Here is a 25,370-nt window from a genome sequence, read left to right as displayed (position 1 = left end):
AAGCAGAGTGTTGAAGACAGCACACTTTGATTTTAACAGACTAACAAAAAAGAAAACTGACATTGTGTATTGTAAATAAACTTAATTTCACTTAAGTATGGTTTTTATTGTTATTTTTAATGTTTTTCTCTTCCCAAATGTTCCCATACAGATGACTGTAAAAGAGAATTAAAAATAAATACAACTACCATCTATCTTGGTATAATACTGCAAAGGTGAATACATACAGAATCTCATTTCTGGACAGGTGGTTACCATATTTCTCCATACACTGTAGAGTTGTAGAGTGTGTCTGTCTGACAGGAGCAGCACAAACCCTACTGGCAACCCAGATAGAGGGCAGCTGCCAATATTGATGTGCTGCTACTGTCAGGCACACTGAGGCATCATGTGGTCCAAGGGTGGAGAGTGAGAAAGGAACATACAAAATGTATATAGCTTGAAACAGATTTCATAAACAGCAGTTATAGGTCTTAAAAGGTTACATCATTATGAAAAAAAACTAAAATCTCATAAAATATAGACTACTAAATCAAGGATTTTAATTTCCAGCTGTCTTTGAATATCTCGCTGAATAGGCCAAATAAGCCAAATCTAGTGATTCAGCCATTAAGTATTTATTGTGTCATTCATTTGTGATCAAATTTGTACTGAGAAATAGACCTCTGCTAAATATTTTACGCATATACATATAATGCAGAAATATGCAAGTTTTAAATTATAACCCAATTCTAAATACAAAATACTACAGGCTTTTTACATTAAATGTTATGATAAAGACTACATTTGATAAGCATATTAAATTAAACCATATGATAAAACCTGAAGACATGTCATGATAATTACCACACAATTGCAGGTGTAGAACAAGCTGTTATAAGTAAACAAAGAATGTCCCAGGCTCCCAGTGACAGGACATCATGATTTGCCCTTAGAAATTACAAACCATGATGTGCTGCTACAGGGCATTCTGGGCGGAATAAAAACTATGCCAAAGCACTCCAGTGTTCCTTACTACAATACAAATGGGGACAAAATCAATTGTCAAATTTAATTAATATAGAGACAGATTTCCATATTTTGTGCAATTACTGGAAAACAAGTTATCAAATAAATGTCTTAGAGAACAACATTTGATGAGACAGCACTCTTCATAGATGCAAGCACATTCATTCTTTCTATAATTATTATTATTATTATTTTTATAAAATGTGTTAGTGACAGCATTTCTTCAAGTTCTCTGGCACATACAATCATGAGGAAGCTCGTGGTCACCCATGTCTTTTCATGCCAAGCTAATAATGCCCTTTGAGATTAAATAAGTGAGTTACTGTGTACACACTTTCCCAAAATGGATGTTGAGGATGAAGACAAAATGGAGGATAACAAAGGAGGAAGATGAGGAGAAAAGTGTAACAGTCAAAAAGGGTTTATTACCACACGAGAAATCTAGTGGGAGTAAAATAAAGAAACTGTTGTTTTTTGGTAAAAATCAAAAACCTACATCTGTAATTTCCTTTACTACTTTGACTTTATATTGTCAAACAAGTTGAATTATCACTAAAATAAATCAAAGATAAACTATCTAGTAGCATTATAATTCCAGTATTATAACACTATTAATTTAAATGATCTGACAATGGTAAAATAATTGTTACAAAAAATTCCAGAGATTAAGAGCGACATTTCTCCAAATGTAAAATTAGAGGACAGGGGGGGAAACAAATGTGTTTATATTCCACAAACTTACTACACTACTTACATAAAAGACAAACATTTGGCATAGGGGGGAAAAGTATACATAGTCAGGAAAATATAAATTAATTCTGACCTGAATATATAAATCTTTGGTCTGTAATGTATTAAGCAACATAGTAGGTATTAGATATGTGTGTGGGGGGAGCAAAAAAGGGGGAACGTCTAGTTTTAAAAGGTGTGACCTTGACATTGCAAAATCAGGATTCATTTTAAGGTGTATTAATGTATTTTAAATATGTGAAAAGTGATGGTCTAACTGATGAATTGATATGACAACCAGGATGTTGTAGTGTATTTATGAATTTATTTATAAAGTGTAGAATATTTTGCTGGTTTCTATTTCGCTAATTTTATTTGTTTTTTTTTATTGAAAAAGAAGTTTACACCCACAAAACTGGCACATCATATAAACGTGGCATTAATTACAGAGGAAAACCAGAACAATATATTTACTTAGTGAAAATCACATTTTATTTTGCTCAAAACGGATGACTGAGAAAAGTTATTAAAAATTATTAGAAATGTATCATCACAACTGTGGTTGAGAAAAGGAAACACCCAGTCATTTTTAGGGGCAGCAATTTTTTTTCTTTTAAGTACACCACTCCTGGTGTGGTGTAATCACATTCTAATGTCAGCAAGAATGAAGGCTTAATTACAAAATAATTATGACTGTTGTTGTATGTTAACATAAGCATAATCTTTTATTTTTGCTTAAAGATATTCATGAAGTTGAAGTTCACAGTAAAAAAATATGAAGTTCATCTATAGCAAAATGCAGACCAAGGTGAGACTAAATTTTTGTTAAAAAACAGCCAAGTGTTCGAAAGAATATAAAAACCTTTGATCGCTATTTAATGATTATATTCAAAGTACACCCCAAAACAGTTGCATCTCATGAAGTTTATTTAAGGTCTGAGTCAAATAATCACATCAGCACAGTTGCAGAAGGCATTTGCTTCTGTCTACTTCTGCCCGTCGTTCATGGAGAGGGAGAAAGGGGGGGTAGGGGTGTTAGCAAAAGAGAGGGAGAGAAAAAGGATAGACAGCAAATGGGTGGGAGAGGGAGACCAAAAAGACAAGCTCACACAATTACATAGACACATACACACCCTGGCCTAACTTTGCTCACCTATTCAAACCAGGGCCATTTTGGTTAAGCTTTGAAACAGACAGAGGATAGATTTCACTTACCCTCGATCCCCGTTCTCCAGCATTTCAGGCAGCAGGGGAGAAGAAAAGGTGCCTGGTATTCCCAAAGTAACCTACCGAACACCCCTCTTCCAGTGAAGTCTGTCTCCTGCACCTAGGTAGAAAAAAAAAAAAAAAGTAATTCCCCAACTTAATTCAATGAAGTTGAACTTGTTTTTGTATTCAAACAAGTTTTTAAAAATACTTTTTCAGTTTCTGAAAACTCTATTAAAGTCACCAAGTAGTTTACCCATTGCAAATATTTCAATATTTCACAAATCTACAACTAATTCTACACCCAAAACAATTTGGCTGCTTTAAAATAAATTGTAAAAAAACTATTCAAAAGAAAAACAAACCCACACATTCACTTATCAATGGGAATCCCAAGTATTAATTTCAGGTCAAAAATACACCCATTCGTCTGAGCTTGGGGCTCCCATTCCAGATTGGGGGGGTGGGGTTCCAAGAGTCAAATAAGTGCCTAAATCTTTTGTCCAACAGAACCTATTTTCAGCCCTTAAACCCCTTTCTCTCCCTATTCATCTCCAGACCAGCAGTCCAGTGCAGTGTGCAGCCTCTGCTTAGCTGTAGCTAGTGAGGCTGCCTGAGGAACTTGGTAGGCATAAAAAGCAGGGGTTGTAGCCTTTTTCCCGGGGCATCAGTTTCTACAATTAAAATGAACATTTTAGTGAGACAGGAAAAATCCCCAAAAAAATCGGGGCATTGCTCTAAGGTCCCCTTCGAAGAATATAAAGATTGAGGACCATTGGTGGTACAGTTTCAGAGGAAAAAATTAATTTGTAGGGCTTAGTGTCTGGGGCGCGCCAGTGCTAGCAGCTCTCGCTTGCTTGATTTCTTGTAGCTTTGCCAAAGCATTCACACAGCCAACGGAGGGGGGGGGGGCAAAAAAGGGAGAAGGCTTGCCTGCAAAGATGTACAGAAAGGAGGATATGAAACTAGGAAAACCGTTATGTGTTTGTGGCGTTTCATGCGATAGACAGCAGCCAAGATTTCTTCCCAAACTCAAAAATCCAGTGACCACACATACGTATTTCAAGTTCAATCATTGTTAAAAACAAAAGAACAAACATGATTTTATATACATGATGTTAGTTCGTTATCCATTAGAGAAACAAAAAAGAAACAACAAAGCAAAAATAAGATGTCAGAGTTTGGAATGGACAAAATAAGATAAAAAACAAAGCAAAGTTTCATACTTTGATACTTTTCATACTCTCAAAAGCACAAGGATTTAATGCAGGGTCTCTGTGGGTTTTCTGTGTACTACGAGTCTTGGTACAAAGAGTGGAGAATATGTTGATCTGGTTCTACAGATAGTTTTACTGAGTAAGACAACCGTGGTCCAACAGTACACCCAAACCACACACACACACTTATATAGAGAGAGTCAGACAAGACAAAGGCCTATGTGAACATTTTAGTCAAAAAGAAGAATTAAAGAGAGTCCAATGTCATTAAAACATTTTCAGATTAATACATTGTTAGGGAAAGTTAAGATTAAAATTCTGACCTCACATTTCACAAGGTTGTTTACCAGGTTGAAAAAAATACATTACCTTAATAATAAGCTAATAATACCAGTCAAAGAACAATGTTTAAAAAAAATCATTGTCATTAAAAAAATCATCAAAGAGACAGAAACAACAAATCTGCCCTCATGTGAAGGTACTTTTTGTACCAGCAGCGTCCCTCCCTTGTCTTTTGCCTTTTATTCTTACCAGTCGCATCTCATACAACCCAAAACAAAAGCACTTCAAAAAACTTCAGGAAACACAAAAACAGGAAGACTAAAAATACCCCCAACTAAATGGTAAAGAGACTAAGCCTACTTAAATTAAACAATGAGACCAAAAATCTTTGCAATCCACAACTATAACATTAAGATTAACTACTACAGACTGAAAACTAATATGAGGTTAATGAGCTATGACTGGTTTACAAAAAAAAAAAAGAAGACAAAAAAAGGGGGGCAGTTGGGTTGCCAGTAGGGTTTGTATTTTTTTTTATAATATATATATTTCTACCAACTCCCAAATTCACTCCATGTCTAGGTGGTGTCTTATGAGATCAGTTTCAGAAGATGTGCTGCAAAGGATGGAATTTTGTAAAATATGTCATCTAGGAACAGGTGCACACTACTTTCAAAAATGAGTCTTTTTTACAAGAATCAATGGTCTTTTACTACTACATTTCAAATGACCAAAGTATTCTTGAAGAAAACTTCATGAACAAAAAGATTGACTTATGAAAAGACAAGGGAACCACAAGCATTGGCCTAATACATAAATTATAAATCCAGAGTCATGCCAAGACAGAGGAAAAACCATAGTAAACTTGTATCAAAAGGTTACTGGAAAGACCATTAATATTACTATAGACAATAATGGTAACATCAGACTCTAAATAAATTTATAAAACAGCAAAACCTCACTAGACTCAAACACACTGTTCCACTGATACTGTTCTTATATTTGGAAATGTATTTGTAGATGGACTGGACTGAAACTGAACTTTTTCCAACACAAAACCAATCCATAGACGCAAACAAATAAGACATCACGTAAATGAATAGTGCATTTACCAACAAAACAACAATTTGTCAACTGGAAAGAGAAAAGATGGATGCATGTTTGAAAACGGCTAATTAGTTATGGAACCTTTTCGAAGGATAACTCATACTTAAAATTCACATTGTGGGGAAAGTAATGCATTATTCCAGAAAAAAAACCGGGAAGCTTTTTTTTTTCTTCCTTTGATTCATCGCCACATAATTCTCTCACAGCTTTTAATAGGCTATACCAAATGAAAACGCAATTTTAAAGTAGAATCGAGATAAGTTGTTATATTTCCTGCTAAAAAGTTGCAATGAGGCGCAGTATGAACATTCGCTGTTGACATTACTTCGAACTTTCACTTCGTTATCACAATGTAACATTCTTAATATGTCATTTTGACAAAACAACATTCTGATTTCTAGACGTCATAGATCGAACGACGTAAAAATTTACATTGAACCGTCAGTTTTAAGTTAAATCATGCATTTTTATTTCAGTCTAAAAAAAAATGCAGAAAACGAAATAGCTGTTAACATATAAAAGACTAAATTCTATGTTAGATGGAGTAAATGAAAAGCTACAAGGAGGGAAATGTGGTGAATTAGGTTTGGGTGAAAGGACAGCAACTGAGGGGAGTGGTTCAGAACATTAGCTGCACCGAGAAATCATTGTCTATAAAAGCTAACATATGACAAAGAGTTGAAGAGTACTTTATTCGGTTTCCTTTATATTATACTGTCAATAGGCAACGCATCGTTTTTAAGCTGTAATAAATTGAGTGGACGGTATCCCGCTATATTTTTAAACAGATTTTGCAATTAGTCTGTACCAAAGAAGAATGTTTGATTTGTTTGTTCGTTTTTATTCACAATAAAAAGGGTGGGAAGTGCTTTTCGAGACGTCGCCAAACAGCTCAGCTAACCAACAAATATAACTACAATAATGTCTCACACTTCTTAAAAGCATGTATGTGTATGTATACACATACATTTATATATAGTAAAGTATAATAATATAGTAAAGTATAATTAGGCTACTTTTTATTTGCGGTTAGCTACTTGCTAGCGTTTTTTTTTCCTGAGATTGGTAACAAAAAAATAAGAAAACTCGTAGTAGATAAAGATGTTTAAATATGATGGGGAAAAATGGCAAAGTTTGCTAAATGTCTCGTTTACAAAAGGAGTTATCAAACTTATGCAAACAAAGGGAGAATACTAAATTACTTACCTTTTGTGAAAATACTCCCCAATTGCCAGTATTAGTCAAATGATAGTTAAAATAATAAAGAGTCCCGATGTAAGAATTTTGAAAAAAGCATAATGATGAATAATGTTGCTCTTAGAAGAGTTCCAGTCACTAAGGCTCTGAAGTTTGAAAATGGCGCCAATGTTCCACTGCAGTAGATTCTACCACTGTGATGACACGGGGCAGATAAAAAAAATAAATATAAATTTTCCTCAAAGATATTTTTTTTTTGCACAAATGGATTCATTACGTTTTGGTTAGCATTATCTATTCGAGTTATTACTACTTCACTTGATTGTTTCATCAATTTATATTTATTTTCTGATAATTTTGAATAACCGTCAGATCGTTCCTGCGCCGCGGTGCAGGTCGGGAATTGCCAATGCTCGTTTAGTTTTAAATTTCCAAACTAAAAATCCTAAATTGTAAATATAGCGCCACCTGTCGTATCATATGTGTATTTGCCGAGCTTGCACATTGTTGCCTTGAGTCGAACACAAATTTCAAGAGTTAACTGGTGAGGTTAACTATTTTTTATTAGCTAAATACTCACGGAAAATGTATACGGATGCTGATGTACTATAATATAATTCGAGAGTGAGCCTCCTTTCTGCAGATATTATTGCATCCTAGCCACTCTTTTCTATATTAAAATATAAATATAAAATATAAAAAATAACTCTTTTACTCCGCAGATAACCTGTAGGGGTGAGTCATACCTAGTTTGAACAATCATCAAAAGTGAATTGTCAAAGGGTTTAGAAAACAGCTTTACTGTAAAAGCAAAGTGTAATTGTCAGAAGAACAGTTGAGTTTCGAAATTTTTAGATGCAATGCTGACCACGTATGTAACAATGCATTCGTCCACTACTGCCATAAATACATGTTTACATTTGGCAGAGTTTTGCAACATGACCGTGATCATTAACCAAAGTAATACCAAGTGGTAATAACAGTCTATGAGGCTGAGGTCTTTCGTGGGTCATCTGCTTCTCACATATATTATGTAAAACAGAAGGACATAGGGTGCTCATTCTTTGGTGTACTCATGTTAACAAAGTACAGAAAATGACACCCCCGTAACATAATACAAATTCAGATTCAATTTCAGAAAAAAGGGTATTAAAAAATATAAATAATATAAGCTAGAATGATGCTTTTTGAAAACTGAGGGGAGAATCGATTAACTTGTAAATGGGCTAATATAAGGGAAAATTCTGAAAAAAAGAGCCCTGTATTTTATTCCCTGGAATAAAAGTCAGCTAAACCTTTAGAGTTTCTTAAATATAGAATATAGGAATAATCAACATAATATAATATGTTTGTTTAATTTTCCCTCATATTCATAGAGGAATATGACTTGTGAGAATTCTCCCTTGGGACGTCACCTAAACCGTCACCTTGACCTCTATGATGATTAATCCATAACAAATATAGATTCTATACTCACAAAAGGACGTACAAATCCTTGAATAGAGCTTATGATGTAGCAGCATAAAAAGATCAGTCATTATTGGGTCATTTGATTTTCATTTAAGCATGTTCAGAAAATGTTTATTAGAACAGTTTAATAATTCACAGCTTAGATATATTAACTCATGACGGTGCTGAATGTAATTCCTGCATAAAATGTGTCCTCTCTAATGTATGTCAACAACTGCAAAAATGAAACACATAGGTTTGATATTCTACAGTATGTGTAATTGTGCTATTAATATGCACTAAAATAAGCTAATCAGTCATTTTCAACCCTCTAAGCAATTACCCTGAGTAATTATAAAACATTCAATATCTGTAGGGGGTATTGAAAAGACAAAACAACTAAAAGATGATCCTACTTGTATGTTAAAACACAGAATTATACAAATATATTGGATATAACAAAATGTGGCATTCATTTCAAGTAAATAACACACTAAAGGCAGTTCAATCAGGCTCACTCTTTCATGTTCTGTATGATCTCTCAAGATATTTTTCATCCTTACATGGTCATTCATTAAGGTAGACCTCTGTATGTATTGTTTTCAACCTTTGGCCCATTGGCCTTGTGGTTCCCTGCATCCTCAGCTTCATTTTCCTCTTCCTCTCCTTTTCCCAGCATTCTAAGTGGCCATAGGAGGCCAGGCTGGGCATGCTCAGGTTTTTGACAGCAGGGCCCATTTTTCTCTTTCGTAAGGAAATACAGCAGCGCATTTAGCCAGGCATTGAAGGAGGCCAGAGGCCGAGTAATTTTATAACAAATGGAGACCATGCGCATTGTATGGCATTGCACCTCACTTGTCACTTTCAGCAACAGGAAAATGGTGCGAGTGACATGGAAGGGGAAGAAGCAAAGGGCAAAGAGCAGCGTGATGGTGATTATGGTTTTGATGGACTTGCGACGCCTGTTCACGTAAGGTGAATGTGCCCCCAAGATGATAGACATGCCCTCTCCTGCTATACCTCCTACACTTTCACGGCCTGTCCTACTTCTGACTCCTTGAGGATGGGGTTGAGAGTTCAGTGTACGAAATATTGTTAACACTACACGTGAGTAGCACCAGGCAATGATGCTAAATGGCACAAAAAATCCCAAGAAATGAAGTGTGATCCCATAAGGAATGTAATCATGGAACTCCCTATCAATTGCATCGTCCCAGCAATTATTGAACACCTCCTCCCTTGGATTTGTGCCTTTAGCATTCACAACTTCCCCCAAAATCCCTTGATGCCCTCCACGTGGAAGATACTGTGTCTGTGCAAAACGGAAAATTGGACATGTTAGTGCAAAAACAGCAATCCATACCAAAACACAAGTCCCCTTCACTGCTCGTTTTGTCTTCAAGGTAATGGTCTTCATTGGATGACAGATGCCCAAGTAGCGATGCACTGAGATACAAGTGAGGAAGAAGATGCTGCAGTAGAGGTTGAAGTAGAATAAGAAGCGCACCAGGCGGCACATGAAGTCTCCAAACATCCAATCATCATGCATGACATAACTGGCCACCAGGAAGGGCAGGGATAAACCATACATGAAGTCTGTTGTGGCCAAGTTCACCATGTAGATCAGGGACGCATTCCAACGTCTTGTGTCTCGAAAGGAACGGTATAGAACCACAGAATTAAGGCTGATGCTGAAGACAAAGGTAAAGGAGTAGCAAATGGGGAGGAAGATATACTTGTAGGATTCATCAATATTGCAGGTGCCAGTGATAGAAGAATTTTGTGAGGAAGAATGCTGGGTGTCTGCCCCATCTCCACTTTCAAACAAAACAGTTGGTACACTTGTCGTCATTGTTGGCTAGTTTTTAATCGGATGTTTAGGGAGCATCCCGGTTTCATCCTCCCATTCTTTGCTTCTGAAACCACCTCTTCTCTAAACTCCGGTGAACAAATTCAGAATTTGCTCGATTTTCCCTTATTCTCCTCCTCTTTGTCTGGTTTAGCACCTGTGAGAGATACAAGTATGTAATGTTGTTAAGAACATGTCAGGATATGCAAAACATAACAAATTATTAAAAACTTTTGTAGTTTTCAATCTAGTCTTCATGTCATTTCTTACATATGCTGGTTCTCGACCTTTCTAGCTTTTTCCAACAGGAGCCTCTCACTTACTCTCTTTCTACCCCTCCCCTACTCCCCCTTTCTCTTTCACAACCCTTGGTACTATTTGTGCATAGGTATATATGCTGCTGATTCAGATCTTTTTCACTTCATTAACCCATCAAACAGTAACCACACATGTCCTATCTTCTATCTGCCCCACACCCAACCTGTCCCTCTCATCATGACTCTATACCCCATTCTTTTCTTCCGCTGTCTCCAAACAAATATAAACTGATAAGAGTGTCAATTGCCAGCTTACAGTCTTTTGAGACTTTCAGCCTTTGTCAAACTACGCCTAGGCTCCTTCTAGTTCCATTTAAAAAATTAAACATCCTTTGAGAACTTGTTCACAAGCTATATTATGGCTATCTCTACCTCCTAGTAAACTTAGCACACAGTTGACCGAGTGCATGGTGAATGGCTTATTGCTCACCACTTGTGAGATATATAAGACACTATGTCAATAAATCAGTAAGTACCTGAAGGTCAATAAATGACATTAAAATAGTATGGCTTGAATTCATAAATCAAATGGTCCTGGTTTGGGGAATAAGACAACAGCATAAAAATAACCCTTGTTAAAAGTCACATTACAAACATATTGCCTCTGCCCAGTATAACCAAAAAGGTTTGTTTAATGGAGGTTAATTAAGTAAAGAGACAAGACCAGTTTGTGCTGTATAAACATATAAATATATAGTAACTTTACTTAAAATCTAATGGTGTATCTACAAAAAAAACATTGACATGTAAAAACAGCTAAACACATCTGTGGCATCTGTTTATAAGCTGCTGAAAAAGGAATCAGTAAACTTACCTGTTTAATAGATGGCTGAATTATGAGAGACAAAGTCCTTTTTTAGACAAAGTCTCAGTATGAATAAAACCTGACACCTGAGAAACACCTCTGTTCCAACACTGGACAAAAATATCAAACAATTTGACAATCAATGTAAATACAGATGAGCAGTTCAGAATAGCACATTTAGATGCATTGTTAGCTCCATTCAGTCATTTACCCCTGTATCAAGTCATTCCCTTTACTACAGCTGTTTCTCATAACTATTTTGACCATTCACTCAATCCAACCCTCCTTGGTCATCTTTTGCTCCATGATCTGTCCCTCCCTTCTTCTTTTTTCCTATGTTAGTGCTGAGCTGGCCTTTTGACAAAACAATCTCTTGCTACACACAACACACATACACAGACACACACAACTGAGCAAATTCACCACAACAAAATAATGCACACATTGAAATCCATTTTATTCCACAAAATAAAATTTGAAACAATAAAGTCATGAGTTGCTTGGCTATGCATCTACAGTCACATACTTTGTATTTGTCCAAATAATATTTAACGATTAATGAAACATGTAATGCTTTTCATACATGACTTAAAATAATTAGAGTAATATTGAGCAAAGCAGCACAGCATACCATAAATTGTCCATTGTTACACATATTGCTTTATCTGGCATGCAGTTTAAGCAGTACACGTGTACAACTGCTTTTCATTTAATCACAGCCGCGAGATGACCGATTATAATGTGATTATGAAGTGTCTGAGTTTGTAAGAAGGTTAACTGATTTGCATAATCAACTTGATTTTGGGATGAGGTTCCTCTTCAGCTAGAAACAGCACCTCATCAGCATCTTAAAATGTTTTATAAATACAGGTGCATCTCAAAAAAATTGAATATCGTGGAAATGTTTTTTCCGTAATTTAATTCAAAAAGTGGAACTTACATTTATTCTAGATTTAATACACATAAAGTGAAATATTTCAAGCCTTTTTTGTTGTAATCTTGATGATTACGACTTACAGATCATGGAAATCAAAAATCCAGTATCTCAAAATATTAGGATAAAAATTTATAATACAGAAATGTCATCCTTCTGAAAATGATGTTAGTTTATGCACTAAATACTTGGTCGGGGCTACATTTGCACAAATCACTGCATCAATGCGGCGTGGCATGGAGGCAATCAGCCTGAAATCAACTGGAAAAGGAAATCAGCATCTCCATAAAACTTGTCAGCAGATGTAAGCATGAAGTGCTCTAAAATCTCCTGGTAGATGGCTGCATTGACTCTTGACTTGAGAGAACACAGTTGACCAAAACCAGCAGATGACATGGCACCCCAAATCATCACTGACTGTGGAAACTTCACACTGGACTTCAAGCGACTTGGCTGTAAGCCTTAATTTCAATGAAATATTTCACTTTATGTGTAATGAATCTAGAATATATGAAAGTTCCACTTTTTGAATTAAATTACAGAAAAAACCTTTCCACGTTATTCACATTTTTTGAGATGCACCTGTATCTATCTATCTATATATATATATAAAAACCTTAATACAAATTGGCAAATATTAACAAGATCATTTGAAGTGGCAACGGAGTGCTTTTCACAGTCTGCAGGTCTTGTAAACAAATGTCCTGACATTTTTGTTCATTAGAAGAAATATTTTGACCGTACATCAAAATTATGTCATATCTTGTACCTCCAGTAGCAGCGCATCCTGCTCTGTCCTCAACTGGTCCCTTGTGAGAAGTCGACCCACCAGCTCTGAACTGAGGTCTGCACGTGCGCACAAATATAAACACACATTTATTTATTTACAACTGATGTTTCTTTCTCGACTGCAACATTAAAGTTGATGTTCTGGCTGTGTTCTTACCATGAATGTCTTTGCTTAGTGAGGACCTCAATGCTTTCAACTCCTTCAAGCTCAAATTCTTCAAGTCACTTTGCTTGAAGTGCTTCCTTTCTCTGACAGCCTCACTGGGAGGTACAGTCTGCGATAAGAGTTCAGTGGTATGCAATTATGTCTTTTGCGTATACACGGAGCATGATATATACATAACTAATGCAGAATACAATTACAAAATAATACATTACTACTTAAGGCTACACACCCTCAACCCTTGAGTTGTGTTCATTTATGCTAACACCTTTGTCTTCCCATTCAAAAATGACGGGCCCACTAAGTTTGTTCAGAAATCTCTCATAATGCATGTATGTATTATCCCAAGATACTGCATTAGATCTTATTGTCAACTTCTTTTTTAGTCATTATTTTGTACTTCTTTCTACTTTAAACATATTTTTATATATATATATATATATATATATATATATATATATATATATATATATATATATATATATTCATTGAACTGAGCTTACACCAGTCTAGTGGGGGGCACTCTCTCCAGAATTCTTTATGTAATAAATTCATAACCACTTGCTTGATCTAAACAAAATCGGTGTCATTTTAAATCTTAGAATCTGGACTTTACAATGTCTATCCTACCATTTCTTAAATAATGCTTTTTAATTCACTGACAAATTAGAACTCTTTTGTTCTTATAATTTGCAAATGTGTATCACAATAATTATATTCAGAGCTGGTAAAAACATAAAATGAGATAGCCATGTGTTATGTGTCATTGGAAAGGTCGCAATTAGTAAAATGCAATGAGCACACATGTCCGAGGACTTTGTGTGTGCAAATAGACATCCAAATTTGTGCTCATATAAAGAATTGGGATACTCCTGAACACTTAATACTTCTGTATTTCGTAGTCTAATCAATTCATTTCTAATGTCCGTTCACTTTATACTGGAAAGACCACAGGTGTAAAAAAGAGAAATAAAAACAATACGATTTTATGTAAATTATCTTATAAAAAATGTGTGTGTGTTCAGATGCCCTGTGTTAACAAAGTCATGGACTTTTATTCCATCTAGATGAAATAAACTACAGTTTAAAAAAAAAATGTTAATCAGCCAGTTTTGACTGGAACACAACATAAGGGTTAAACAAAGGTGCTACAAGCTGGTGTGTGTATGTGTTTGGCTCTAACCTGTTTTTGCTCAAGTCTCAACTTGTGTCTGAGTACACTCAGTGCAGCTCTGACGTCATTCTTGAACCCTCCTGATTTGTCTTTCTTAGTTGATGAACAGCTTGAACCTTGCTGCTTCTCTGTCCTCTGCCTGCTACCATTCTTACTGGACTGCTTTGCCACCAGAAAAGGTTGTGAAGAACATATAGTTGCACAAAAAAACACATAAAAAAAATATATAATCTGGCAGAGTACATTTCACTGTCATTACACGGGCATAAACAAAACTGCAGTTGTATGTTGCCTCCCACCCCCACTAACAGTGAAAAGAAATTGCAATATGACAGAGTATTAAACCTCTTTCTTTGCCTCCATTTCCTCCTCTTCCTCCTCACTTTCACTGTTATTGATGAAACAGAGCTGTAGATTAATTTGGCTCTGGAGCCTACAATAAAAAATCATACTGGCTATAGCTATTATTCACATTATAAACAGGTGCACAGAAAATAATATATTTAAATCTGAATCACCTTGATGTTAAAGCAGTCAGATGACTGTTGCAATCATCCTCTGTGTCTTCATACGTTTCCCTGTGACTCCTCAGCCCTCTGATTTCTGGCCATTCTACCGTCAGCCTGTCCAAGTCCTGCAAAACCACATTTTAGTATAAACTGTTACCATTTTCTAAAGAAAATGTGATGTGCTTGTGTGCAAAAGCTCACCATCTACAATGCTAACGCCCGTTTCACACATACTCCGTTTGCAGTGCGTATGCGTTGCGTATTGTTTTCCGTTCCCATGTTAACAGGTTAGAGCTTTTACACTGCACGCGGATGCAGTCCGTCGATCCGTTCCAGTTGCGGTGCGTATACAGCAGTGCAGCGATGGTTTACGGACCGAGTCTACTTTTGCTGTGCTGCACCACACTGAATTAAAGTGGCAGCGCATTGTTCACATTAAAATAGACATAGATTGTCAAGAAACTGTAATAATTTCATCATATATGCATAATTTCAGTTAATGTGTTCTACAGTTACTAAATTACAGGGTCAATAAAAACAAAAAAGTATGATTATAGTCCCAAAAGTTGCAAAATGCCATCATATATGATTTTTTTACCCTAAAAAAAGACAGTGAACCTGTCTCATTCTTCTCCTTATTAGCAACAGATATAGCGCGATAGCTTTTCTTCTGTCAACAACTCAAACTACATGTAAAACAAAGAATCACAATGATTAAAATGAATTTTCATACTGTTTCAATGCCTTAAACAATCTCAAAGTTAACTCATGGCTTTTATCAGTAAAATTGGAGACAGATACATGTAACCCAAACACACACACACAAGACGAGACAGTCACAATGCAAGTCAACACTGCTTTATTAGATAAAGAACAGGCGAAGGTACAGTAGGGAAAATCCAGAGGGGAGAATGGTCGAGGTAAGCGTAGGGTCGAGAGCCGGGAAATCAGGATATTATAAAAGGGCAAATCTACAATAGCGTGGTCAAGGAAAGCAAGGGGTCAAAGCCGGGGTAATCAGAATAAACGTAGCAATCTAACAAGTAGAATAAACAGGGGGAGCTAGGGGAACACTAGTGCTGGCAAAGTGAAGGGGTAACTAAACACTAACCAACCCGAGTGAGACGAATGTGCTGTGGTATTTAAAGAGGTGAGTGCAGGTGTAAACAATGATATGGTGATTGGGACGAGTGCAGGTGTAATCAATACTCTGGCGATTGGGAGCGGGCATGTGAGCCCGAGGGGAGAGATTGCGTGCGAGCAGGAGAGCTCGAGGAATCAAAACGAGCGTGAAAGCTCACGGGCTCAGAACGAGCGTGCACGTTCGTGGGATCGGGGCGAACTGAAGGGGCGGGGTTCGTTACAGTACTCCCCCCTCTGCTACGGACGGCTCCTGACGGCCGCGCTTGGTTGCGAGGAGTGCGACCTCTGGGAAGTGGTGCGGGACGACCAGGATGCTGGCGGTGGTAGTCCAGTTTAAGAGCTGGATCCAAGACATCTCTCGATCGTACCCACGACTGCTCCTCAGGTCCGTAGCCCTCCCAGTTTACCAGGTACTGCAGCTCGCCTCCCCGACGTCGGAAGTCAAGTAGAGCCCGGACCGTATAGGCGGGCTGACCACCGACATCGAGTGGTGAATGGGGTGTCAGGGCTGCCGTGGGTGGGAACATGGGGCTGTAGTGCACTGGTTTGAGAAGGGACACATGGAACACAGGACAAATTCTGTAGCGGGGTGGTAAAAGTAACTTGTATGTGACAGGGTTAATACGTGACAATATTTTAAAGGGGCCGATGTATTTGGGACTTAACTTCTTGGACAGCAGCCGGAGGCGGATGTCACGGGTGGAGAGCCAAACCCTTTGGCCCGGATGGAACAGGGGGGCAGGACGGCGTCGGCGGTCTGCCTTAGCCTTCTGGGTTTGGACCGAGCGTTGTATCCGATCATGGGTGGCTCTCCAGACCTGGGCACTTCTCTGGGCCCAGGCATCCACTGCCGGAACGTCGCTGGGGTTAGCCTCCCATGGGAATAGAGGTGGCTGGTAGCCCAGGACGCACTGGAAGGGGGTGAGGTGTGTGGACGAGCTGACCAGACTGTTCTGGGCGTACTCGGCCCAGGGGAGGTAGGTGTGCCAGCTGCCTTGGCTTTGGGTGCAGTAGGCCCTCAGGTACCTGCCTACCTCTTGGTTGAGGCGCTCGGTTTGGCCATTGGTGGTATCCCGAGGAGAAGTTGAGTTGGATACCCAGCCGGTCGCTGAAAGCTCGCCAGAAGCGAGAGGTGAACTGGGTTCCCCGATCAGAGGTGATCTCCTCGGGAATGCCGAAGTTCCGGAAGACGTGGGTGATCACCAGGTCGGCCAGCTGAGTTGTGTTGGGCAACCCGGGCAGAGGGATGAGGTGGCACATCTTGGAGAAACGGTCAATGACTACAAGGATCTCAGTCCGGCCGTCGGAGGGGGGCAAGTCCGTGATGAAGTCCATGGCTATGTGGGACCACGGACGGTCAGGTACTGGCAATGGCTGGAGGAGACCTGCAGGAAGGTGACGGGGCATTTTGGACTGGGCACAAACTGGACAAGAGAGGACAAAGTCGGAAATGTCATCCTTGAGTGAGGGCCACCAATATCTCCAAGCGAGCAGCTGGGTGGATCGGGTAATCCCCGGGTGGCCAGAACAAAGTGAGGTGTGTATCCACTGCATGAGCTGGGGGCGAATAGCGGTGGGGACATATACCCTGTTGGGGGGTGTCTGAGGAGGCGCGGGCTCCTCATCTTGAGCCTGTAGGATGGCCTCCGTCAGTTCCCACTGAACGGGTGCTACGACACACGATGTGGGGAGGATGGTTTCTGACTCGGGGGTCTCGGAGCCCCGGTCGAACAGGCGAGACAGGGCGTCCGCCTTGAGGTTCTGGGAGCCCGGTCGAAAGGTTACGGTAAAGTTGAACCGGGTGAAGAACATAGCTCACCTGGCCTGTCGAGGGTTTAACCTCTTGGCTGCATGGAGATACTCGAGGTTCTTGTGATCGGTGAAGACGACAAAGGGGAACCTAGATCCCTCCAGCCAATGGTGCCACTCCTCAAGGGCCAGCTTGATGGCCAGCAGCTCTCTATTCCCGACGTCGTAGTTCTGTTCGGGGGGGACAGCTTGTGGGAGTAGAACGCACACAGGTTTAACTTGGCAGGAGTCCCGTGTGGTTGGGAGAGTACAGCTCCCACCCCTACCTCAGAGGCATCTACCTCCACCACGAACGGGAGAGTGGGGTCGGGCTGCTGAAGGACCGGTGAGGTCGTGAAGGCCTCCTTAAGGGCCTGGAAGGCTTGCTGGGCAGGTGCGTCCCAGGTGAGAAACTTCGGGTTGCCCCGTGTGAGGGACGTGAGGAGTGCGGCGATTTTGCCGAAGTCCCTAATAAAACGCCGGTAGTAGTTGGCGAAGCCCAAGAACCGCTGGAGTTCTTTGAGCGTGCTCGGTTCGGGCCAAGACAGAACCGCAGCCACCTTGTCGGTCTCCATTTCCATGGTTCCCGCTGACAGGAGGTAACCCAAGAATGAGACGGAGGGGTGGTGAAAGGCACACTTTTCGGCCTTGACAAACAGGTCGTGCTCACGTAGTCTCTGCAGCACCCTCGAGACGTGGACGGTGTGCTCAGAGAGCGTGGCGGAGTAGATCAGCAGGTTGTCGATGTAGACGATGAGAAAGAGGTCTAGCATGTCTCGGAAGACGTCGTTCATGAACGACTGGAACACGGAAGGGGCGTTGGCGAGGCCATACGGCATCACCAAATACTCATAGTGCCCCCTAGTGGTGATGAACGCCGTCTTCCACTCGTCCCCCTTGCGGATGCGCACGAGGTTGTATGCACTCCTGAGGTCAAGCTTCGTGAAGACCTTCGCCTTACTGACCTGCTCGAGGGACGGTTGGATGAGAGGTAGGGGGTAGGCGAACTTCAGGGTGGCCTTGTTTAGGGCCCGGTAGTCAATGCAGGGGTGAAGTCCGCCATCCTTTTTGCCCACGATGAAGAAACCAGATGCCACCGGGGAGGTGGACGGCCGGATGATGCCCAGCTTGAGCGCCTCGTCGATATAATCCTCCATGGCCTTGGTTTCTGGTAATGTTAGGGGGTAGGCTCGGCTTTTGGGGAGTGGGATCCCCGGAAGGAGCTCAATGGCGCAGTCCACACTACGGTGGGGGGGAAGACTAACCTGGGTCTTCGTGAACATGTCAGCAAACGCAGAGTACTCGGGCGGGATGGTAACCGTGGATTCCACTTCGGGGCTCTCTACAGAGGTGGAGGACACAGGAAGGGAAATACAGTGGGATAGGCAGTGGTCCGTCCAGCGCAACAGCTCCCCCGTGCGCCAGGAAATGTGGGGGTCATGGAGCGCTAACCAGGGATGGCCTAAAACCACTGGGTCTCTAGGGGAGTGTATAATAAAAAACTGGATTACCTCCGTGTGGAAAAGGCCCACTTGGAGGGACAATGGCATGGTCCGGAGGGTGATGAGACCCGATCCGAGGGGTGCCCCATCCAGAGAGTTGACTCTGAGGGGTGGCACGACCGGGCAGAGGGGGATGGACAGCTCCTGGACCAAGCCACCTTCTAAAAAGTTTCCCGCTGCCACGGAATCAACTAGGGCTGGAGTAGAAAAAGAGACATCATTAAAAGTCAACGTTACTGGAAGGCAGACTTGCTTCTGGGTAATGTTGAGGAAAACGGACGTTCTCACCTGGCTTCTAGAGAGGGTGTGCCGAGGGCAGAGCTGGCAGGAATCTAACTCCATCTGGAGCCGGTCATTCAACCCCAGGCGGTAAACAGTCAACAGAGCCGGGTCGCTCCACCCACTACCCGCGGCAAGGGTGCAAAAATCAAGTGCGTAGGCGGCGGCTGTGCGCGACGCCTGCTTTAAAAACATGAGGCGGCTGCCGACATCTCGGCCAGCTGCCGGATGATCAAAGACCACGGCAATTTGGTGACAAAATTGGCTGTATGATAACAATAGAGGGCTCTCCACGGCCCACAACGCGGTAGCCCATTGCCGTGCTTTGCCCGAGAGCAAGGAGATCACAAAGTGCACTTTCTCGCAGTCAGTTTGCAAAAGGGGTGATACGTCATGTATACAGTGCATTGCATCAAAAACCCCTGACATGCATCCGACGAACCGTCAAACCGCTCAGGGGTTTGAAAGCTCGCGGCGCTGGGAAATACAGTGGGAACATCAACGGACACAGGGACAGGTACAGGCGGAACAGGCAAAAATTGATCAGAAATCGCACGTACCGTCTGCAGGATCTCCCGTATCTGCTGTCCCTGAGCCGCGAGTGTTTGGTCGTGTTGGCCGACCGTAGATCCCTGGGTGGAAAGTGCCGTGTAAATCCGCTCTAATGAGCTGCGGAAATCCTCGGTGGGTTCCATTGTGACTGTCCGCGGTGAGGTTGGTTATTCTGTAACCCGAACACACACACACAAGACGAGACAGTCACAATGCAAGTCAACACTGCTTTATTAGATAAAGAACAGGCGAAGGTACAGTAGGGAAAATCCAGAGGGGAGAATGGTCGAGGTAAGCGTAGGGTCGAGAGCCGGGAAATCAGGATATTATAAAAGGGCAAATCTACAATAGAGTGGTCAAGGAAAGCAAGGGGTCAAAGCCGGGGTAATCAGAATAAACGTAGCAATCTAACAAGTAGAATAAACAGGGGGAGCTAGGGGAACACTAGTGCTGGCAAAGTGAAGGGGTAACTAAACAATAACCAACCCGAGTGAGACGAATGTGCTGTGGTATTTAAAGAGGTGAGTGCAGGTGTAAACAATGATATGGTGATTGGGACGAGTGCAGGTGTAATCAATACTCTGGCGATTGGGAGCGGGCATGTGAGCCTGAGGGGAGAGATTGCGTGAGAGCAGGGGAGCTCGAGGAATCAAAACGAGCGTGAAAGCTCGCGGGCTCAGAACGAGCGTGCACGTTCGTGGGATCGGGGCGAACCGAAGGGGCGGGGTTCGTTACAATACACCTATGCGTTGCGGCTAAAGCCTTCATGACGAAGGCTTTAGCCGCAACGCGTAGGTGTATCTGTCACCAATTTTACTGATAAAAGCCATGATTTAATAAAGGCTTTTTAACTTTTTTCTACACAAATCGAGTGCCTTGGAATATTTTGTTTTTGTTTTTGAGCTTAATTATCCCAAGCAACCAAAGAGCACCGAGATTTTACACCCTGTGCAGCACTTCTTTTGCATTCTTTGCTGTGAATCTCAAAGTTAACGTTTGGGTTTAAAATAAAAATTCCTTACACATTTTTGATTTTGTGGCACACAGAAACTGCGGATCAGTAGCACACTGCAAACGCAGCATATGTGAAAGCACTATAGCGCGTGCTGCTCCTGTACCGTATACGCACCGCATAAGCACCGCATACGCACTGCACACGGAGTATGTGTGAAACGGGCGTAAGGTGTTCTGAGTGGCTTATAGTGTGTTGCTATGCAGTTTCGAGGGTGCTATGAGTAGTTGCTAGGGCACTGCTATGTGGTTGCTTGGGTGTGTTCGGTGACGTGCCCCAAGTCCCTTTAATGTCCCTGTGAAGTGATGAGTGTGGTTTTCGTTGGTTGATGTATTTCCAACTGAAACATGAAGTTGGGGGCGGGAGATGTTTTTTTAAAATAGCCAATAGGCTTTAGTTTACATCGCAACCCCTGGCAAAGCCACACACACACATACCCTTGCTGCTTCTCATGCCAGAGAAGGGGAAACTAAGAAGTGATCTTAATACCAAGTCCAATCACTTTTTCACTGACTTGAGAACCAAACGATGAATTAACTGACCGTATTACTACATAACCAGCCAACAAACAAACACAGCGCATCGCGGTCTTTGCTTACAACAAGGCTGGAGCCATTGTGCAAGTCATTGCAATTGAAGGAGAAACAAGCGAGTAAAAGATCACAATATATCAATGTTTTGAATCACAGTACACTTGAAAATTAAGAATACAGAACACCTGGTAGCTCAGTGGTAAAGACGCTGGCTACCACCCCTGGAGTTTGCTAAATCCCAGGGCATGCTGAGTGACTCCAGCCAGGTCTCCTAAGCAACCTAGTTGGCCCGGTTGCTAGGGAGGGTAGAGTCACATGGGGTTACCAACTCGTGGTCACTATAACGTGGTTCGTTCTCAGCAGGGCACGTGGTGAGTTGAGCGTGGATGGCGTGAAGCTTCCTCATGTGCTATGTCTCTGTGGCAACGTTCTCAACAAGCCACGTGATAAGATGTGTGTGTTGACGGTCTCAGACGCGGAGGGAGCTGGGATTCGTCCTCCGCCACATGGATTGGAAGTAGACTGACGCAATTAACATACAGGACGAATTTAAACACTCGGCAAATAATAGTTATGTTTATATTTGATCTCATGTCATGAGCATATCCAACAAGCATATCCACGTGCTCAGAAAACTAAACTCATTTGTAAACACCAGTTTAAATGATGGAATGTCCCTTACCTCAGCTAGCATAGTCTTTCTCGTACGCCATGTTTATTGTTTACAGAAGCATCACAGGGATGCTGATTTCTGTCGAGCTGCACATTTATGGGGGTAAAGAGTACACCGCTTATACAGTACATTTAAACAGGAACCCAGCTTTCTCACAGTAAGCCTCACCGCAATAATCCGCTTTTTGGTGTCCATCTAAACGTACTGACTGAACGGTTTGCTCATCAAATGTGATCAACTTCTGTCCACACTCAACAGCGCCACCCAGTGCATTCTGTTATAACTGTGGGTTTTAATTTTAGTGTTCAGAATTTAACATGCATATCACTGTATATTTATGACGGCAAAGCTTTGCGAAATTCAAATAGTATTTAGAATAATATATTATATATACAATAGAATAACTATTGCAGAACAAATACTCGAGTATTCGACTGTTCATGCACATCCCTACTGTACATCCAGGGAAACCTCAGAAAGAAACGACTGCATTAAACATATGAATAAACTTCTCGCAATGTCCTCGCATCCAGCGTTTGCGTGTTCTATTCAGAAGTGATCATCCCTATTCCCTGTTCCATTCGAAGACAATTACCCTCCACCAGTACCACCAATCCCTATACACATATTATGCAGTCTTTTTAAGTGATTCTTATTGGAAATTATATTTGGAATGACCCTATATTATGGATTGTGCTCACTTCAAAGTGCCTTGCATCATCAGTGCAGGTGAGTACACAGCCATGTGCGCTGATGGAGAAGGTGCAGTTTCATTCTAGAAAGTACTTAATCGGACAAAGTTTCTTGGGCTCCATGTAACGTCATGATTTTGCCTGGGTCTATTTATCCAGAAGAGAGAGACTGCAGATTTTAAATGCTTGTATCTTCTGATAATGAAATTTCAACATAAAAGTATAAAGATGACCTTAAAGCTGGTAGATATGGATTAAAACCAGCAAAACTTTCAGTTTGATTTCATGGGGTCTTTAAAACCAAGTCTACTTGAATGGGAAAAGACTGAAATCTCCAAATCTTGTCAAGATTATGTTTAAATAATAAATTTCAAATCAGCAATATAATCTGACAACAATTGTATCATAAATGTAGCTTTTTTAGCTGAAATCACACACAAACACAAAGTATTTTTCAGGCAGGTCGAGCTAATGTGCATGCACCTAGAGAAACAATTCATAGTGAAAATGTCCTGTCAACTCTCTCAAAGCAAACCAGTTACTTGAAGTTCTGGCTAGTCCAAAACCATATATATGTATATGTGTATATGTCATATATAAATATACACATATACATATACATATACATATATATATATATATATATATATATATATATATATATATATATATATATATATATATATATATATATATCATTATTCACAAATTGAAGCATATGACCATCTTTATTTTCATTCAGACCTTCTCCCTCTGTCTTCGTTCCTCTTCAATACGAAGGCTCAGATCCTCCCAGTGCATGATTGGTAAGCTCAAGTCATCTTCAGGATATCCCTCATGCCAATTCAAGGCTGCCCCATCTGAATCCTCCTTGGTGTCATCACTCTCTTTCTCATCTCCTCTCTCCCGCGTCCAGAGGCGCCCAGCGAGGCCTCTGAGAATCAAGAAGTTCTGATGTTATTATATATCGTCACATGTTCATGATGGCACTGAATCCTATCTTATGTACTGTAGGAGTAACTGGCATAATCAGGCCATGATGGGCTCACCCAAACGATTGTTCCCTCAACATCAGGACATTATTTACCAGACACAGTATATGCAGGAAAAACTGAATAATTTTGAAGAAACTAATCCGACACATTGACTCCTTGTGACGTAATAACAATGTAACAAAGTTCACAACACCATGGAGCAATCTAACTGTAGGCTAACAACAACAAAAAAATCCCACAACATAAACTCCGAAGAATACTTGTTAATTTGCAAATTCTCTAGGAATTTAGGCTCAAATAATCAATAATAATACAATTTTAAAAAAATCTTTAGTAAATTTAGCCTGTAGTTAGCAAGTTTGGCCACGTATTACACTGACACATACTTCTAAGAGCTTTTGTATTGCTTAATTTATTTCCTTAGATTCATTGTTACCTGTATCTTTTTAAGATGTAAGTTATGTCCTTGAGCTGTCAACCAAGTACAAAATCACACGTTATCATGGTTTTCTTGGAGTTTCAAACTTCTTTCCTTCCGTGGTGTCCCGTTAACGCGACTTCCCCCATATTTTCCTTTTCACCATTTTCATCACAAGGGATGAAGTTTCTTTCTCCTTTCCCCACTCAGACTTTTGCTACACGCTATTTAGAGAGTTATATCATGTAGAGCTGACGGTTTTTCCTCTGATTCTAACGATCCAACATTTTGTCCCATAAAGTTCCTCAATACAGACGGCAAAAAAACTAATGGAATTTTGCGACGTTTTGTTATGGGACGAGAACATGAAGGGTGGAGAAAAGGAGTCATAGGCCTAAGTAACCACTTTAGGTGTCCAATTTCAGTCACTTGTAATCATTGCGAATGTAAATGAATAAATAAAATGCAAATTTTACCATTTTCCACCAGACGTCAGTATGGCTTCCAATGAAAATTGGCACCCAAAACTGTATGCTTAACTTATGAGAAAGCTAAAAATTAAAATAAAAATCTATGTTAGGATTGTTTTAATTAACATTTTGTTAAAGTCTGGCAGCAAAATCTAATTTAATCTAGGGTTCATTACATTCCCTCTGTATATAACAGATTGTATTGTATACGTATATTTTTGTGTCTTATTGTGTAGTTTTAAATACATTTATATTCTATTCACTTATTTGTATTCTTTATTTTATATTATTTATGTCTTGTTATTGTTTGTGCACTGGACGCTTCTGTCACTTAAGTTTAATTCCTTGTATGTGTAGCATTGGGCAATAATGTTCATTCTGATTCTGGCCAACTTTAAATGCTCAGAGAAATCTATGTTGGGTGGAGTTTTGTTTTAAGTATTTACTTCATCTAATACATATATTATGACTGGGTTCAATGTGGGTTGTCGTGTACATTCGGCGTTACTTTGGAACGTGAGAACGCGAATGTTAGCTCATTTAAACGTTTGTTTCAAACTGTTTATGACGTTGCACTC

General features: G+C 40.3%; 2 protein-coding genes across 10 annotated transcripts; both read right to left on the bottom strand.

Annotated features, from left to right (window-relative positions):
* Positions 1-8,316: 8,316 nt before the first annotated feature.
* Positions 8,317-10,049, bottom strand: LOC127662860 (P2Y purinoceptor 3-like). The gene has a single exon (XM_052154246.1). It carries the CDS (start codon positions 10,045-10,047, stop codon positions 8,770-8,772), a length of 1,278 nt encoding a protein of 425 aa, XP_052010206.1. The 5' UTR covers positions 10,048-10,049; the 3' UTR covers positions 8,317-8,769.
* Positions 10,050-10,052: 3 nt separating this feature from the next.
* On the bottom strand, positions 10,053-24,783 carry LOC127662810 (schwannomin-interacting protein 1-like). 9 transcript variants are annotated; one of them, XM_052154233.1, is made up of 9 exons: positions 24,341-24,783; positions 23,654-23,843; positions 14,745-14,860; positions 14,572-14,659; positions 14,236-14,388; positions 13,047-13,164; positions 12,870-12,946; positions 11,176-11,276; positions 10,053-10,201 (listed from the first exon to the last, which is right to left on the bottom strand). In XM_052154233.1, the coding sequence occupies exons 2-8, from the start codon at positions 23,708-23,710 to the stop codon at positions 11,196-11,198; spliced, it is 690 nt and encodes a 229-aa protein (XP_052010193.1). In that variant the 5' UTR covers positions 23,711-23,843; positions 24,341-24,783; the 3' UTR covers positions 10,053-10,201; positions 11,176-11,195. The 9 variants fall into 9 exon arrangements, with proteins under 9 accessions (XP_052010193.1, XP_052010163.1, XP_052010172.1 ...); XM_052154203.1 differs by lacking the exon at positions 24,341-24,783 and adding an exon at positions 23,959-24,051; XM_052154212.1 differs by lacking the exon at positions 24,341-24,783 and adding an exon at positions 23,959-24,051 and having other exon boundaries at positions 14,572-14,614.
* Positions 24,784-25,370: the final 587 nt, after the last annotated feature.

The sequence above is a fragment of the Xyrauchen texanus genome, chromosome 2, assembly GCF_025860055.1.
Source record: "Xyrauchen texanus isolate HMW12.3.18 chromosome 2, RBS_HiC_50CHRs, whole genome shotgun sequence".
In the NCBI taxonomy this organism is placed as follows: domain Eukaryota; kingdom Metazoa; phylum Chordata; class Actinopteri; order Cypriniformes; family Catostomidae; genus Xyrauchen; species Xyrauchen texanus.
The sequence above is the reverse complement of the archived record's forward strand: the minus strand, read 5'-3'. Positions and strand labels throughout refer to the sequence as shown.